Source organism: Bufo bufo, chromosome 2, assembly GCF_905171765.1.
Source record: "Bufo bufo chromosome 2, aBufBuf1.1, whole genome shotgun sequence".
NCBI lineage: Eukaryota > Metazoa > Chordata > Amphibia > Anura > Bufonidae > Bufo > Bufo bufo.
Genome location: NC_053390.1, coordinates 327893204 through 327910293, shown reverse-complemented (window position 1 = coordinate 327910293; position 17090 = coordinate 327893204). Strand labels below are relative to the sequence as shown.

Sequence of the window (17090 nt, the reverse complement as noted above, 5' to 3'; positions counted from 1 at the left end):
TGACTTTCAATGCAAAGTCTGGACGGATCCGTCTGACTAACTTTCACACTTAGATTTTTTTGTGAAATATAATGCAGACGGATCCGTTCTGAACGGATACCATAGTTTGCATTATAGGAGCGGATCCGTCTGTGCAGACACCAGACGGATCCGTTCCGAACGCAAGTGTGAAAGTAGCCTAAACTAAACAAGTATAGAGGCCTTGCCTTTAGGGAAGGTCAAATTAATATTATAACATTGTGATTTACTTTAAGAGGTTGTCTGGGCTGTATTTTTTTAAGCCATCGGATATTGATGATCTATCCTGAGGACAGATCATCAATATCATAACACTGGACAACCCTTTTAACAGCAAAGTTGCCTCGGGATTATGTGATATGTAAGCAAGGGGATGTATCCCAACATTACAAGAAATATTTGACAGCGTGGGGGCAATAAAAGGAGCCATACTGGTTTGGCAAAAAACTCATTAAGAAAGGCCTAAATGTAAAAATATGACAGAAGACCTCCATAACTTACAGGTCCTACTTTAGGAAGAAACATTAATGAAGTTTCTTTTAAGTAAAAGATGCATGGCAAATTCCAGCAGACAGTACAGGAGCCAGTCACCCTGTGTGGGCACAAGCAGTGTGCATGTGAAAATATACATCTATGACTCTCTGTGGACAAGAACAGAAAGAGACCTTCGGGCCTGTTAGCTTGTACCACTACCATGGGATTTACCAAGTAATGGTTGCTGCTTTGCTGTTCCCAATTAACTAAGAAACCAACGAGCACCAGATGCAAATACCTCCATATCCATTCAGATGCTCAGGCCCAATGTCAACTGCCACAATAACTGACAAAACTGTTGCCTTAGGAGGCTTCACCCGCTAGCACATGCATGTCTGGTGCGGTCTCATTATGTTCACAATTTACATGAACATGCCAGTATCTAAACTTCAGTCCTCCTGTACCTTACATTTCAGTATGGCACTGGTCCTAACTACAGCCAGCACATAGGGGATATTCCCATCATCAGGAATGGTTGGGCATACTTGAAAACTGGAATTGGGAAACCCTGCCCTAGATGAGGACACCATCAACGCTTGCACCAGGAGTCCGTTTTTAATGCCTCGGCAATAGGCAGACTTTTAACCCCTTCAATCGTGGAGGATTTTTAGTTTTATACTCCTTTTGTTACTCCTGTTGTTCCCAGAGCCATACATTTTTTACTTTTCCATTCACATAGCCATATGAGGGCTTGTTGTTTTGTACTCTCCAAGGGCACCCACCATTAAAGGGGTTACATAATGATATCATGCTCTCTGTAGTAACTAATGCTACTTATGCACCTGGCTGGCAGCCGCAGGTACTTCCTGAATTCAGCTGTATAGTAGTACCCAGGACAGTGATAAAGTTGATTACTACAGCGGGAGCGACAGTATTTTGTGCTGCACTGTGGTATTTTCTGCTGCACTTCAGTATCGCTGTTCCAATCAAATTGTGATGTCCTGCCTTTTGTCAATTTGGACCTGCCTATACAGCAGGCAGCCTCTTTTAGGTTTTTTCCAGGGCCATTTTAAGTTCCCAGCCCGCCCCTGATCAGGATAGGTCATCAGTAGCAGATCTGCAGCAGTGCAACACCCAGATCCCCCACCGATCAGCTTAGCGCCGCACCCTATACCTAGGCCAGTAACATGACTAAACATCGGTCACATGGCCTAGTTGAAGAAATTCCAAATGGGATGGAATTGGAAAAACAAAAAACAAAATGCAATTCCCCAGTTTTACGGGTTTTGCTATTACGGTGTTCCCTATGCAGTAAAACTGACCAGTTTCCTTCTTTCTCCAGGTCATAACAATTGCAAAGATACCACATTTGTATGGTTTTTCTTATACCTAAACGAAATAAAAACTTTGGGAAAAAACTACATTTTCTCTTTGCATCACCATATTCTGCCCCCCATAATTTTTATACTTTCATGTCTGGAGCGGTGTGTGGGCTCATGATTTTTTCTTAGGGGGCCTCTCCTCCTCCCTGGCTGTGAGCTGGCCAAACGCAGCAGAGCATGCCACAGCCAGGGAGAAGGAGATGCCCCCTGAGAAACAGGGCTGTCTCCTCCTCCCTGAACCGATGGTATGGATTTACATACAGGGCGGGAAAAGAACTGGGGGCACAGCAGGGGAACCGAGCAGCCCACTGGGAGTAGAAAAAAAAATAAAAATAAAAATCAGCAAAAGGACATCTCCTCAATATGCCCTACACTGCCAGGAACATATATTATAATAATGTCAGGACCGGTGAAAGGTCCTCTTTAAAATACGGAATGGCCACAGCCGGTATCCATGTTTTGAGGATCTGCTATTTGCATTTTCTTCATTTTCCATGTTATATCTTAGGCTATACAATACATTTTTTACACCCGTTTAACGAATACATTAAACGGATGCCTCAGACTGATGCCATACAGTGGAATCCGCTCATCGTAGAGTTCCATTCACTTTTTTACCCGACTCTGCAGGATACAAGAACGTGGTGTGCTGTGTTTTTGTATCCTAAAAACTTGTGAACCCAGCCTTACTAAAATACTGCAACTTTCACACTGGCCGCTAAGCCTAAAGATACACTATATGGACAAAAGTATTGTGACACCTACAGGAGCTTTTATGACTTTCTTTTCTGAATCCGTAAGCAGCAATACGTAGTTGCCCCCCTTCCCAGCAAAAACAGCTTTCAATCTTCTGGGAAGGCTTTCTACAAGATTTTGGAATGTGTCTATGGGAATTTTTGTGGTCTGACCCTGGCTCGCAATCTCCGTTCTAGCTCATTCCATAAGTGTTGATAGGGTTGAGGTCAGGACTATGTGCAGGCCAGTTTAATTCTAACACATGAAACTCACCCAACCATGCCTTTACAGACCCTGCTTTGTGCACTGGGACAAATAATGCTATTGGATTGTTCTTCAGAGATCAGCCTAGGCGTCTTCATTCCGATGAAGGAAAATCTTCCAGAATACGATTTGGAAAACTTTATGGGAACAGTTTGCAGAAGGCCCTTTTCTGTTCCAGCAAGGTCCATAAAGGCATAGTTGGGCGAGTCTAGTGTGGCAGAACATGACTGCCCTACACAGACTCCTGCCCTCAACCCCATCAAACACCTTTGGGATGAACTAGAATGGAGAGCGAGAGCCAGGCCCTCTCATCCAAAATCAGTGTCTAACCTCACAAATGCTCTTCAAATAGATGAATGGACAAAAAGTTCCACAGCCAGGCCAAAATCTTGTAGAAAGGAGGGTGGAAGCTGTTTAGCTGCAAAGAAGGGACCAATTCAATATTAACACCTTTGGATTTAGAATGGGAGGTCATAAAAGCTCCTGTTGGTGTAATGTTTAGGTGCCCCCATACTTTTGTCCATACCATACATGTCAAGATTTCCTGGTCTGTGGAGACCAATTTTCAGCAGTCATTTCATTACCATCACAGGCAATATTATAAGAAGAGAGAACATCGGATCCACCATTTACAACAGGTGATGCTCACAGTTTATCTACTGCCTCTCCCTGCAGAATGACCTTTGCACAGGTCACAGTGCATGTCTAGAAAACTCTCCCAGTGAAAAGCAGTACGCTGGCACAGCCACTACAAAGTGGACAGATCCTTCTGCTTCCAGCTCAGTCCCCAGTTTAGTTTCTAGCGCCGATGCCAGTGACTAAACAGTGAATAGAGTTAGGAAGCAGAAGGCTCCATCCTCTGAACTGTAGTACGGTGGCACAGTCCGTTTTCAGCTCGGTCCACGGTTTAGTTTCCTGCGCTGGTGGCTGAGTGTTGGTAGGAGTCTATTGTTCGACCCCTTTGATCTGATATTAATGACCAACCCTGAGAAACCACCAGTGTTGGCCACTTTCTGGCTATTGTTGACCAGTGTGTCTATAAGATGACTATATGGCACTTACTTATATAGTCTTTGTTGATACTCTGTGCCATTTGCTATATTTCATAATGTAGGTCCCCTTGTTAAGCAAATCTTCTGTGCTGTCCGCATAGAGTTCCTGTCCATAAGATGGCTGCTGATGGAGGGTCATGGAGGATACAAAATATCAACTAAGGGTCCATTCACACGTCCGTAATTTGGGTCCGCAATTTGTGGACCCATTCACTTTCAATGGGGCTGGAACGGATGCAAATCCACATTTCCTGGATCCACATCCGTTTTTTTGGGAAACCGCAATTTAGTTCCTGGAAAAAAAATAGAACATGTCCTATTCTTGTCCGCAATTGCGAACCAGAAAAGGCATTTTCTATTATAGTGTCTGTGATGTGCGGATCCGCAAATTGTGGATCGCACATTGCAGGTGTCCATGTTTTGCGGATCCGCAAAACACTTACGGACATGTGAATGGACCTTAAAGCTGCATTCGAAAGCGCCTTATAATTATCTTACCTAAACATGTAGGTATTCATCAACAGTAGCTAGAAAGTGCCCAACCCATTTAGCTCTGCATGGATGATCCTTAATGTCCCTGCAGAGTCCGCAGCTGCGGGGAGAGCAGGAAGCTAATTGTCAATGACAGACATATCAGCGTCCTTTCTAGAGTTCAAGAAACGGCCATACCTTCCGCGCCATCTGGGCAACTATGAGATAGAGTGCATGAGGCAAAATATTATTTGAATAACTGAACAAAAAAAATAATAATAATAATAATAAAACAAGTTATGGCTTTCACATCCACACCTATGAGGAAGTGCAGTCTTCTTGTGGGTGTAATCGAAAATACAAGTATGACTGCTTTTAATAGATAAGACATTGCAACCGAGTCTGTCATGTCTGCTACGGAATAGAAACAGTGCTTTTGTCCGTCAGTTTGGGATAACCTCATGGAATAGCAGTTCAGGTAGGAATTCTCATGGCTAATCTGAACCCTGTGTTGTGGTAATCAAAAAAAAAATAAAAAAAAATAAAAAAAAGTCTCATGTAAGTTATGTCTGGAGCAAAGATTATTTTACACATTATATAAAAACTAGCTGAACCTCCAGATTTTGGCATGTGTAATGGGGGGGGGGGGAATTAAAGGGGTTTTGCCACTTCAGTAAATAGCATTTATTATACAGAGAAAGTTTCCATGGTTACGACCACCCTGCAGTCCAGTAGCAGAGGCTGTGCTTGCACATTATAGGAAAAAATTCCAGTTTACGTGAACTCCCAGGGTCCCGGCCACCAGAGAGGGTGGCATTTTTTCTTATAGTGTGGAAGCACGACCACCACTGATGGATTGCAGGGCGGTTGTAACCATGGAAACGAGCAGTGTATAATGTGATGGAAAAATGAATCCAGCCAGTAAAGGAGGCAATATGGACAATGACAATACATTAGTAAGTGCCTGGTATTAACTTTCTCTACATGATAAATGCCACTTTCTGAAGTGAGACAACCCTTTAAGACCGCTCCCATTCATATGTATACACACTTAGGCCTTATGCACAGAAACGTATTTTCGGCTCAAATGCGGACCCATCCATTTCCATTACATTATACACTGCTTGTTATCATAGTTACAACCACCCTGTAATCCATCAGTGGTGCTCGTGCTTGCACACTAAGAAAAAATGCCACCCTCTCTGGTGGCCGGGACCGTGGGAGCTCACGTAGGCTGGTACTTTTTTTCTATAATGTTCAAGCACGGCCATGCTGCTGGACTGCAGGGTGGTTGTAACCATGGAAACTTTCTCTGCATAATAAATGCTATTTGCTGAAGTGGGAAAACCCCTTTAAGAGAGCTCTGGAGGCAGTATATTCCCTTTTTGTCACCAACATGCACAGGTCTAGGGTGGGGTTAAAAGGTGCTGGCCAAAAACTTTTGTATGAACTGCTTAAAAAGGATCGGTCAGCTCTCGGGATACCCTTGTTTTAGCAAATACTTACCGGTAACTAATAAAGTAAGTGGCATGGTACTTTCAGTAAACTTTTGATGAGTCATAGGGACAGATCAAAAGTTTAGATTGGTTGGATCTGAGTGCTGAGACCCCCATGATCTCTAGAATGTCAGGAGAGACGAACACCACGAGACAGGAGTGAGACGGGCCCGCACACTATTTTGAGCCAGTATCGCTTTCTGTCCTGAGGCAAGGAGAGAAAGCAGTAAATGAGCGATTCCCCCCCTCCCCCCATTCTAGAAATCTGTGGGGGTCTCAGCACTCAAACCCTCACCGATCTAAACTTTTGATGTCCCAATGACATATCAGGGGTTTACTTAAAGTACAGTGCTTTAATTTCTTCATGAAATTATTTGGGAGCATCTCTTACAACTCACAAGGTGTTCTTTCCATTATTCCTCCTAGTAATGTATGTATAAATTGAGAAAAGGCTGTTAAAAGTTGGGGGGTGTCCCTGCACAGTAGAGCATTTTCCCATCAGTGCTCACAGTTTCAGGCTGTGTACGGACATATCCCTTTAAGAACTGGAATATATTAACACCCATTGTCAATTCATTCATACTTTGAGGATGAATACCAGGAATGACACATGGCAGAGTTCTAGAATTGTTATGTCATGGGGATTACATGTATTAAAGGGTTTCTGCCACCACATTTTGACCTAATTAGCTGTCTGACACTAGCGATCTGCTAGTGTCTGCTCTACCTAACCATGTTCATGTATTACCTTTGTCTGGAGCGCTTAAGCTTAAAAAGGTAGTTATGGTGATATGCAAATGAGCCTCTAGGTGCTATGGGGGCGTCTTCAGCACCTAGAGGCTCCGTCTACTCACTATTTCTGCCGCCCAGCGCGTCCCTCCAGCCCGCTCCTCTCCTCTAGATTGACAGCCTACTTCTCTCCATCTCGGCCGAATTCTCGCGCCTGCGCCGTGTGCTTCTGTATTCGGCGCAGGCGCAGTGGAGATGCCGGCGCAGGGAGCGGTCCGACAGTCACTGCGCCTGCGCGGAATACAGAAGCACACGGCGCAGGTGCGAGAATTCGGCCGAGATGTAGGCTGTCAATCTAGAGGAGATGGGCGGGCTGGAGGGACGCGCTGGGCGGCAGAAATAGTGAGTAGACGGAGCCTCTAGGTGCTGAAAAGATGCCCCCATAGCACCTAGAGGCTCATTTGCATATCAATAAAACTACTTTTTCAAGCTTAACCGCTCCAGACAAAAAGGCAATACATGAACATGGTTAGGTACAGCAGACACTAGCAGATCGCTAGTGTCAGACAGCTAAATAGGTGAAAATCTGGTGGTAGAAACCCTTTAAAAGGTGTTTCATTTTTCCAAAGATGTGATTTTCATGACTTTGCTTACGCCCCGAGTCTCAGTGATGTAAAAGATATATATGCCAATATATATTTCAAGTAGATTGGATAGTATTTAGAGGTTGCACACAATCCTGTACCTAGGAGGTTGGTCTAAACGACTTCAGTTTGAGGATCCCAGGGGCTCTGCATCAAGCAAGGTGGATGGCAAAGGCAATATATGCACTTAAAATTGTCCTCTTCACTAAACAGTTGAATATTCCTCAACGAGAATTGAAAGGAATGAAACGGGTTGCACATTTTGTCAGCCTCATATGTTTGCTTTTTGCACAAGGCAATTGTAAGTCGATGGGTTCCAGAGAATGATTTGGATAGGCTACAGCTTCTGAGCACTTACCCAGATGCAGATGTAAAAAAGAAGTGCTCTCACAGTTGCTAAGAGACACCTTTGGTATCTGTCAGAAACAAATGTAGGATTGGCTTTTTTGGACGAACGTATTACTGTTAAGGAAAATATGACTAAAGATTTAGAAACCAAACGTGCAAAGAAAAAAGGAAATTAAACTATTAGAGGGTAAAAACCTAGTTTTTGAAGGAAAAGCCCTGAGCCATTTCGTTACTAATTAAACAAAGATGTTCTTTGAATTGTTTGGGATCCACGACGTGACAGAGTACTGCAGTGATTCTCTAAGAAGCCATATGAACACTCTTAAGGTGGTCAATGATACCGCAGAAAGAGGAATTGCTCTGATAAAAAAGTTTAACGAATCTGTCAGGGACAAGCAACAAAAACAATTCTTGTTGAGGTTAGTCGAGCATCACAGAAAAGTCGTCACCAAGCTGACAGAAGAAGGGATTGCCTCGTTCAAAGTTGATTAATTTAACACATGTTTTGCCTATCATACTACCCATTAATCTTGTCTAGTTTTAATATTTTAAGTTTATATAGTTTCTAGTTTTCCCAATAAAAGTAATTGTATTTTTTGCCTACTTTAACAAAACTGAGTGTGCAACCTCTAAATATTATCCAATCTTCTTGAAATTTGGCATATATATCTTTTACATCACTAAGACTCAGGGCGCAAGCAGAGTCTGCAGAAATTTTACATTTTATTTTTTTCCATTACAAAATGAAACACCCTAGTAGTGTATGCACTATAAAACATAACACATCAGGGAGTCGACACGTCCTCACATACAGACAGTTAACAGTACTTTACAGACAGTTTTCCTCCATTTTGAGGAAAGTGATTGCTGCACACGGACATTAAAAGTCCACATTAAAGGGCATTTACAGCATACAACTGAAAAACATTCCCAACAAACAAGTAACCCCTCACACAAATTAAGATTCATCTACCGGAAATTCCATGATGATCAGACAAATCTCCAGGGGCAGTTTCCTTGTGGCTCTGCCGTCTTCCCATTTGATTATGTCTGTCCCCAACTTCCTGCCATCTGGTGGAATCCCCCGACTCATTTGTTGAGTTGTTCCTTGATCTGTTAACATTCGGCGGCTGACGTCCCCTCCAGTTATCAGAGTCACTTCTCTGTTCTTCTGCTGACCATCGTTTCACGGGGTCCTTGGGACTGTTGCCTGCCTGCATCACAGGACTGAAGTTCTGATGTGGCCCATTGCGTGGACGTCTGCCGTAAACTACTGGGATGGCTTTAGGGTTTGAAGAGTCCCTTCCTAATTTCTTTCCTTGGCATTCGGGACTCAGATAGGATGGCTTCTTTGGACTTCTTTTAAAATCATCTTCCTCTTTTAAGCCCTTTCCTCTGACTTGATTGGCAGCATCTCCCATTTTTACAAGTTCAGAGAAAACACATGCCTAAACGAGACAAAAGCATACTTAAAAGGCGTACTCATTTATGTAGATTTTAAGACACAAGGGTAAACGACAAAAGAGCTGAAGAAAATTCAGGTCATAGAACAGGGGTAGGCAACTTACAGCACTCCAGCGGTTGTAAAACTACAACTCCCAGCATGCATACTTGCTCTTCTCAGAACTCACAGAAATCAATGGAGCATGCTGGGAATTGTAGTCTCACATCAGCTGGAGTGATGAAGGTTGCTGACGGCTGTTATAGAATGATACCTGTGTAAAAAAAAAAAAAATGAATATCCGCAAGTGTTTTTTGCCACCTGGGGATTTTATCTTCTGATAAGAGACATGTATCAAAAGGTTTACGTCACTATTGTGGTGTAAAAAAAAGTCACAATTATGGCGCAAGCCCTATTGCTCTCAACACAATGTGGGTGGTGCGTCACCTCCCATGGTTCAATGGATTTACTATCATTTACACAGAAAATGTGGAAATGTATCCCATTTATTGAGATACCTGCGGCTCTCGATAAATTTGCAGCCGGACTTTATACTGAGACTGCTCTCCTCACATATATCGCCTGACATGACTGCTGTATATGAGTGGGCACTTTGTACTCCAGACCGGCATTCACCAGATAACACTGCATCCTCCCTTGTCTGGCGCTATTTTATATCTGGTATGAAAACTGATGAGTCGGAGGATATGAACAATCTCACGGACCACTGTGGGGCCAGTTCTGGAAGCCGTTTCTCTCTGGTGTATCTGCACCCTCTGCAATGCACATACGTGCCATACTTATGTGGGTATCCAACACGTAGCTGAACTTCTCCTAGGCCACATGACACGACGGTGACGCCACTGGCCTAGCTGGCGAGCGCTGGTGCCTTCTCAACCAGCTGCTTGACCTCCACCGATCAGATACTGATGACCTATCCAGAGGGTCATCGGTATAAAAATCCGGAAAACTTCCTTTAAAAAGTTCTTTAATTTTAAGGGGTTGCCCGACAAAAGAAAAATGCTCATCTGTTGAAAGCCCCCCGTTTCTGCTACAGTCCTCCTCGCCGAAGTGATGACATCCCATTCTACATCACATCACCACTGCTGCCAATGTCTGGTCTCAGCAGTCATGTATTTGTTTTTTTCAAACACACCTTCGTGTTGGTCTATAATTTTGCAGAATCTAGTTTTGCTATAGGCAGGTTAGGAACGCTAAATCTTACCTACATAAGTACATCCTGGTGGATTAGAGGACCCAAACCTGCTGAACAGGTTCCCTATAAAGTTTAAAACTCCTTGCCATATTCACACTGCTTACTCCTCTCAAATATGGACTTTGGAAACAGACAAATCAGATGGGACCAGTAGATCTCATTACACAAAAACCTATTTGGCTAACAGAACCTTAAAATGTCCTCCCCTATGTCACCGCTCCCCCTTTAAAACCTCACTTAGAAGAGCCATAAAACAGGTGACTTGTGACATGCTTATCAAACTGCTGGCAATGCCCAAGTGGCTTGATAGCTTCAGTTTACAATAACAAGGGCGACACTGGCCACAACCCTTAATAGGGGCTTGTCCAGGAATAGAAAAACATGGCTGCCTTGCTCTACACCTGTCCATGGCTGTGTCTGGCATTGCATCTCATTTCCACAGAAGTGAAAGGGGCTAAGCTGCAACACCACACACAACCAGAAGAAATCAGCCAAACTTTTGTAAACCTGGACAATCCTTTATAGGCCCCTTTCACAAGAGCGAGTTTTCCGCGCGGGTACAATGCGTGAAGCGAAAGCATAGCACCCGCACTGAATCGGGACCCATTCATTTCATAGGGTCTGGGTACATTTCTTTCACGCATCAGTTCTGTGTTGCGTGAGAATCGCAGCATGTTCTATATTCTGTGTTTTTCACGCCCCCATAGACGTGAATGGGGCTTCAGTGAAAAACGCACTGCATCCGGAAACAAGTGCGAATGCGATGCGTTTTTCACTGATGGTTGCCAAGAGATGTTGTTTGTAAACCTTCAGTTTTTTATCACACACGTGAAAAACGCATTGCACCCGGGCGGAAAAAACTGAACGCAATCGCAGACAAAACTGACTGAACTTGCTTGCAAAATGGTGCGAGTTTCACTGAACGCACCCTGAGCCAATCCGTCACGCTCGTGTGAAAGAAGCCTAAGGCCCCTTTCACAGGGGCGAGTATTCCGCGCGGATGCGATGCGTGAGGTGAATGCATTGCACCCGCACCGAATACCGACCCATTCATTTCTATGGGGCTGTTCACATGAGCGGTGATTTTCACGCATCACTTGTGCGTTGCGTGAAAATCGCAGCATGCTCTATATTCTGCGTTTTTCATAGAAGTGAATGGGGCTGCGTGAAAATCGCAAGCATCCGCAAGCAAGTGCGGATGCGGTGCGATTTTCACGCACGGTTGCTAGGAGACGATCGGGATGGAGACCCGATCATTATTATTTTCCCTTATAACATGGTTATAAGGGAAAATAATAGCATTCTGAATACAGAATGCATAGTAAAATAGCGCTGGAAGGGTTAAAAAATAAATAAATAATAATTTAACTCACCTTAGTCCACTTGATCGCGAAGCCCGGCTTCTCGTCTGTCTCCTTTGTTGAACAGGACCTGTGGTGAGCATTAATTACAGGAACAGGACCTGTGATGACGTCACTCCGGTCATCACATGATCTTTTACCATGGTGATGGACCATGTGATGACCGGAGTGACGTCACCAAAGGTCCTTTACCTGTAATTAATGCTCACCACAGGTCCTATTCAGCAAAGGAGACAGAAGGAGATGCCGGGCCGCGATCAAGTGGACTAAGGTGAGTAAAATTATTTTTTATTTTTTTTAACCAGCGCTAGTTTACTATGCATTCTGTATTCAGAATGCTATTATTTTCCCTTATAACCATGTTATAAGGGAAAATAATACAATCTACAGAACACCGATCCCAAGCCCGAACTTCTGTGAAGAAGTTCGGGTTTGGGTACCAAACATGCGCGATTTTTTCTCCCGTGAGTGCAAAACGCATTACAATGTTTTGCACTCGCGCGGAAAAATCGCGGGTGTTCCCGCAACGCACCCGCACATTTTCACGCAATGCACAAGTGATGCGTGAAAATCACCGCTCGTGTGCACAGCCCCATAGAATCGAATGGGTCAGGATTCAGTGCGGGTACAATGCATTCAACTCACGCATCGCATCCGCGCGGAATACTCGCCCGTGTGAAAGGGGCCTAAGGCCCCTTGCAGACGAGCGTGACGCATTGGCTCCGGATGCGTTCAGTGAAACTCGCACCATTTTGCAAGCAAGTTCAGTCAGTTGTCTGTGATTGTGTTCAGTTTTTTCCGCGCGGGTGCAATGTGTTTTGATGCGTTTTTCACGCACGTGATAAAAAAACTGAAGGTTTACAAACAACATCTCTTAGCAACTATCAGTGAAAAACGCATCGCACCCGCACTTGCTTCCGGATGCAATGCGTTTTTCACGCAGCCCCATTCACTTCTATGGGGCCAGGGCTGCGTGAAAAACGCAGAATATAGAGCATGCTGCGATTTTTACGCAACGCAGAACTGATGAGTGAAAAACAACGTTCATGTACACAGACCCATTGAAATGAATGGGTCAGGATTCAGTGCGGGTGCTATGCGTTCAGCTCACGCATTGTACCCGCGCGGAATACTCGCTTGTGTGAAAGGGGCCTAAGGGTCTTTTACAAAAGCCGATCAGGAATGGACATTCATTTGGCTGATCCTTGGCCTAGGTTTTTTATGCAGTTTTTGAAGCCAAAGCCCAGAACGCATCATAAACAGAGGACCTGTATAAAGGAAATACTGAGTCGTCTCCACATTTTCAATCCACTCCTGGCTTTGGCTTCAAAAACTGCACAAAAACCCCTGAAGGCTATTTAAGCAAGCATCATTATAAGACCTCTTGCACACAACCGTATGGCCTCCGCGACATACTGTTGGTGAGCGGGCCATATGTCCTGGAGCGGCATTGATCGGGAGCACACAGCATTATAGATTACAATGATGCTGTGCATGTCGGGCCGCCCGCGGGACTATTGTCCCACAGTCATATGGTCTTATAAGTGGGGGACAATAATCCCGCGGGCGGCCCGACCTCCACAGCATCATTGTAATCTATGATGCTGTGTGCTCCCGATCAATGTCGCTCCAGGACATATGGCCCGCTCACGGACAGTAGGTATCGGAGGCCATACGGTCGTGTGGAAGAGGCCTAAACCGGTGCTCGTTACGGCCCCACATCGGGACATCTAAGAACCCTTAAGGGTTCACATCAGGTTTAGGGTAAACTTCAACCATCAAGCAGTTTTACACTTTTGGAATTATTACACAGGTATAGCCTGTTTCACATATTAATTCCGGTTTTGAGATCCGGCAGAGGATCTCAAAACCTGACCAAAAAGGTTCAGTTTTGATTACACATCAGGATGCATCCGTTTTGCGTCCGTACAGAAAATGGAATGTTGACGGAACGGGAGACATCCTGATCAGATTTCTTTCCATTCAGAATGCATGAGGACTAAACGGAAACCTTTTTGTACGGTATTGATATCCTCTGCCAGATCCCAATACCGGAAATCAATAACCCAAGTGTGAAACAGCCCTAAGTAACATGGGTGCATGTCACAGGCTACATTATAATGGGGGGAGTGCTGTACCTGGTCACCATATTCCCTACAGTATGGCTCCCCTCTCTATACAGGATGCCATCTGGGGGGTAGATCTTATGGGTTACACATGGTACACATCCCAGGAGCCAGGGACCCTAACCACAGGCACATATATTCACCTGCGGGTGCCGTAAAGCACTGACACACAGCTGATGCAAAGGAGAAACAAGCGATGACTAGCTGGAGAGGAAGGAAAACAAGTGACAAAGCCACAACAGCGCCCCCTGCCCACCACTGACCGGGTCTGTCCTGCGTGTACTCCCGGTGCAGCCGGCTATCAGCCCTACTGGCCCTCTACTTCCTCCCGGCTTTTATTTGCCACTCTCTATCTTGTAGTTCGGCTCTCTCCACCCGGAAGCAAGCAGCCGCTGACACAGGAAGTGATTGTCAGTATCCAAAACTACATCCTCCTTTTCTTTCCGTTGCCCTACTGCGCATGTCCGCTCCACAGGAGTACTGCGCATGTCCGCTGCTTGTTCCGCTGCAATGCTGTTATACGCCACAAGGGGGCCATAACGAGCTCGCGGCTTGTGCAGCATTACAGTGCCATTGTGGGGCACGAATGCACGATGTGAGAAAAATACCCACAACACTGGTATATTATCCTGGCGTGCACTGCAACAGAATATGATATATATGTCCTTGAGGATGACAGTGGTGTATATAGATGCGCATGCGCCTTATTATCAGGTGTGTACAATTCAGATTGGTAACACAAGGTTTCCACCTTTCCCAACCGAAATTTAAGCGTTAAAAGGGGGTGTGGTTTGGGGGGCATGTCTTAATACTGAGTGTTACATGACATGAGTGGTTTGATCATATTTTGAGTTTTGCGCCAATGAATAACTTCCTGCCATTTTTATAAATATAAAATGCAGGCAAAAATGATGCAAAGTCCTTGTGTGAAGAAGTGTGATTGAATAAGCGCTTATGTAAAAGCAAATAACCACAAAGCAGGAAAAGTACACCGATTTCATTGCTGCCCTATACAGGAGCCATGATTTATGCTGAAGATCCAGTATGGATAATATAGCGGAGACTTATTTTTCTTTAATGGAAAAGAACAGTATAAACCATTAGCGCCGATGTGAACTTTGACAAATTTTACCTAAACAGAAGTCTATGTTAGGCTTCATTCACGCACTTACTAATGGCTCATGCACACGGCCATTGCCGTATTTGTGGTCCACAAATTGAGGATCCGCAAAACACGGATACCGACTGTGTGTTCCACATTTCGCGGAACAGAACGTCCTGCCTTATGTAGAACTGTCCTATCCTCATCCGTAAAACGGGCAAGAATAGGACCTTCTATTAGGAATGAGCTAACTTGTGTTTCAAGTTCGACGTACAAGGGTCGGGTTATCTAAGAATTCCGTTATGGATTCCGCCACCACAGACCATAACTTATGGTCCATGGTAGCGGATTCCATAACGGAATTCTTAGATAACCCAAACTTTCTACGCCGAACTTGAAACACAAGTTTGCTCATCCCATCTTCTATCTTTTTGCAGGTGCCATGGAAGGAACATACTATGCGGACAGCACATGGTGTGCTGTCCGCATCTTTTGTGACGCCATTAAAGTAAAGGTTCACAAATCTATAACTCAACCTCCAGGCCACCCAATTGTGGCATCAACAGACTCCATTCTCTCTCCCCCTGCAATTCTCCTAGAAAATGTGCTGACACCACTGACTAAATTGGCACCATCGTATCTACGGGATACTGGACATTTCCTGAGTGAAATTAAACCATTGTACATGGATAAAGACTGTATTCTCGCCACATTTGATGTGTGCAGTCTTTATACCTCCATTACACATGAGAAGGGGATCAATGCAGTTAGACGCCTTTTAGAGCAGAGCATATATAAGTACATGGAAAGAGACTTTTTTCTTTCCCTCCTGACTATAGTATTGGAACAGAATTATTTTCTGTTCCAAAACACCTACCAACAGCGGTGTGGGACCGCTATGGGTTCTAACAACGCACCGCCATACGCAAATTGTTATATGGTCCGCTTTGAGAACAAATTCATTTATACTAATTACTTTGTCACGGATAATGTTGCAGATAGCTGGAAGTTATGGATAAACATCCGACTGGCTTGATCCCAAACTAAGGAGCATAAAGGTGACCCCTATAAAACCCTAAGAGCTCACCCTGACTGCTAAGCACATACAAGGGTCTCAGAGGTAGATGATTGCATGCCCTCGTACCTAGACTATGTGACAACCCTATAATAGTGAGGGGACACGACCACCGGCTCCCTGCACTTAATACGGAGGGAGTCAGGGTCACCTAGAATCAAGCCAGCAAGGAAACACAATACATGAAAGGACTTATCTGAACAAGCAGTAACAGAAGTCTCCAGCAGTGAACACTTCAATCCAGGAAGTAGTATAAACCGCAAAGTGAGGCAGTATGGGAGGGAATATAAAGGGAGGCAATTAGTGTAAATAGGTGACAGCTGGGAGAAGGAAAGGAGATGACAAAGTGAAACCAAAACAAAGAACATCATGCAAGAGGTACAGAAGAACGTCTGCTGAACCTTCTCAGAGAGCTGGCGGTGACAGACTTGTATCAGCAACATTGCATTTTTTGTTGACGTTTCATCGACAACATTTTTTTCGTATGGCTGGGCGACGTTCGAACCCTCATGGAATTTACCTCCTTCATTAACTCTATCTGGGCAGAACTCCAGTTTACCCTGCACAATGACCCACAGAAGATCTCCTTTCTAGATACATGGGTGATGAGGGGGGATGATGGCAAAGTGCAAACTGATTTCTATGTAAAGAGCACAGACCGTAATAGTTTGCTTGCATATACTAGTAACCATCCTGCCTCAACAAAAAAATCCCTCCCTTATTTCCAATAACAGAGAGTGAGACGGATAGTCAGTAACCACGAGAACTGTGACACCAGATTGAATGAAATGACTACTAAATTTAGGGCCAAAGGTTACCCAACACACCTACTAGAAGAACAGAGGGAGAAAACTAACATAACACAAGAAGAGAAGATTCCCAAAAAGTCACGCATTCCTTTCATAGTGAAATACCATCCGTGGACCAAGAAAATCAGGGCTGCCATTAATAAACATTGGCACGTTATAACCAATTCCTACCCACAAATGGAGGAATTTCAGAGACCACCCATGATCTGTTATAAAAGAGTAGCTAACATTAGGGACAAAATCATCAGAGCGGACATTGGGAGCAATAGAACAGAACTCAGACAAATTGTACTCTCCACCCCCCAAGCAGTGAACCTTTCCCTGCCTGGGTAGTATACACTGTTCTA

General features: G+C 44.3%; 1 protein-coding gene across 2 annotated transcripts in view; it reads right to left on the bottom strand.

The window, feature by feature from the left end:
- TUT7 (terminal uridylyl transferase 7) overlaps positions 1-14154 on the bottom strand; it is a 96564-nt gene extending 82410 nt beyond the window's left edge. For both annotated transcript variants that reach the window (XM_040417003.1, XM_040417004.1), the window contains exons 1-2: positions 14021-14154; positions 8587-9061 (exon numbers count right to left, since the gene is read on the bottom strand). In XM_040417003.1, the coding sequence (XP_040272937.1) occupies positions 8587-9034 (448 nt within the window). In that variant the 5' untranslated portion in view covers positions 9035-9061; positions 14021-14154. The remainder of the gene's footprint in view (positions 1-8586; positions 9062-14020) is intronic.
- Positions 14155-17090: the final 2936 nt, after the last annotated feature.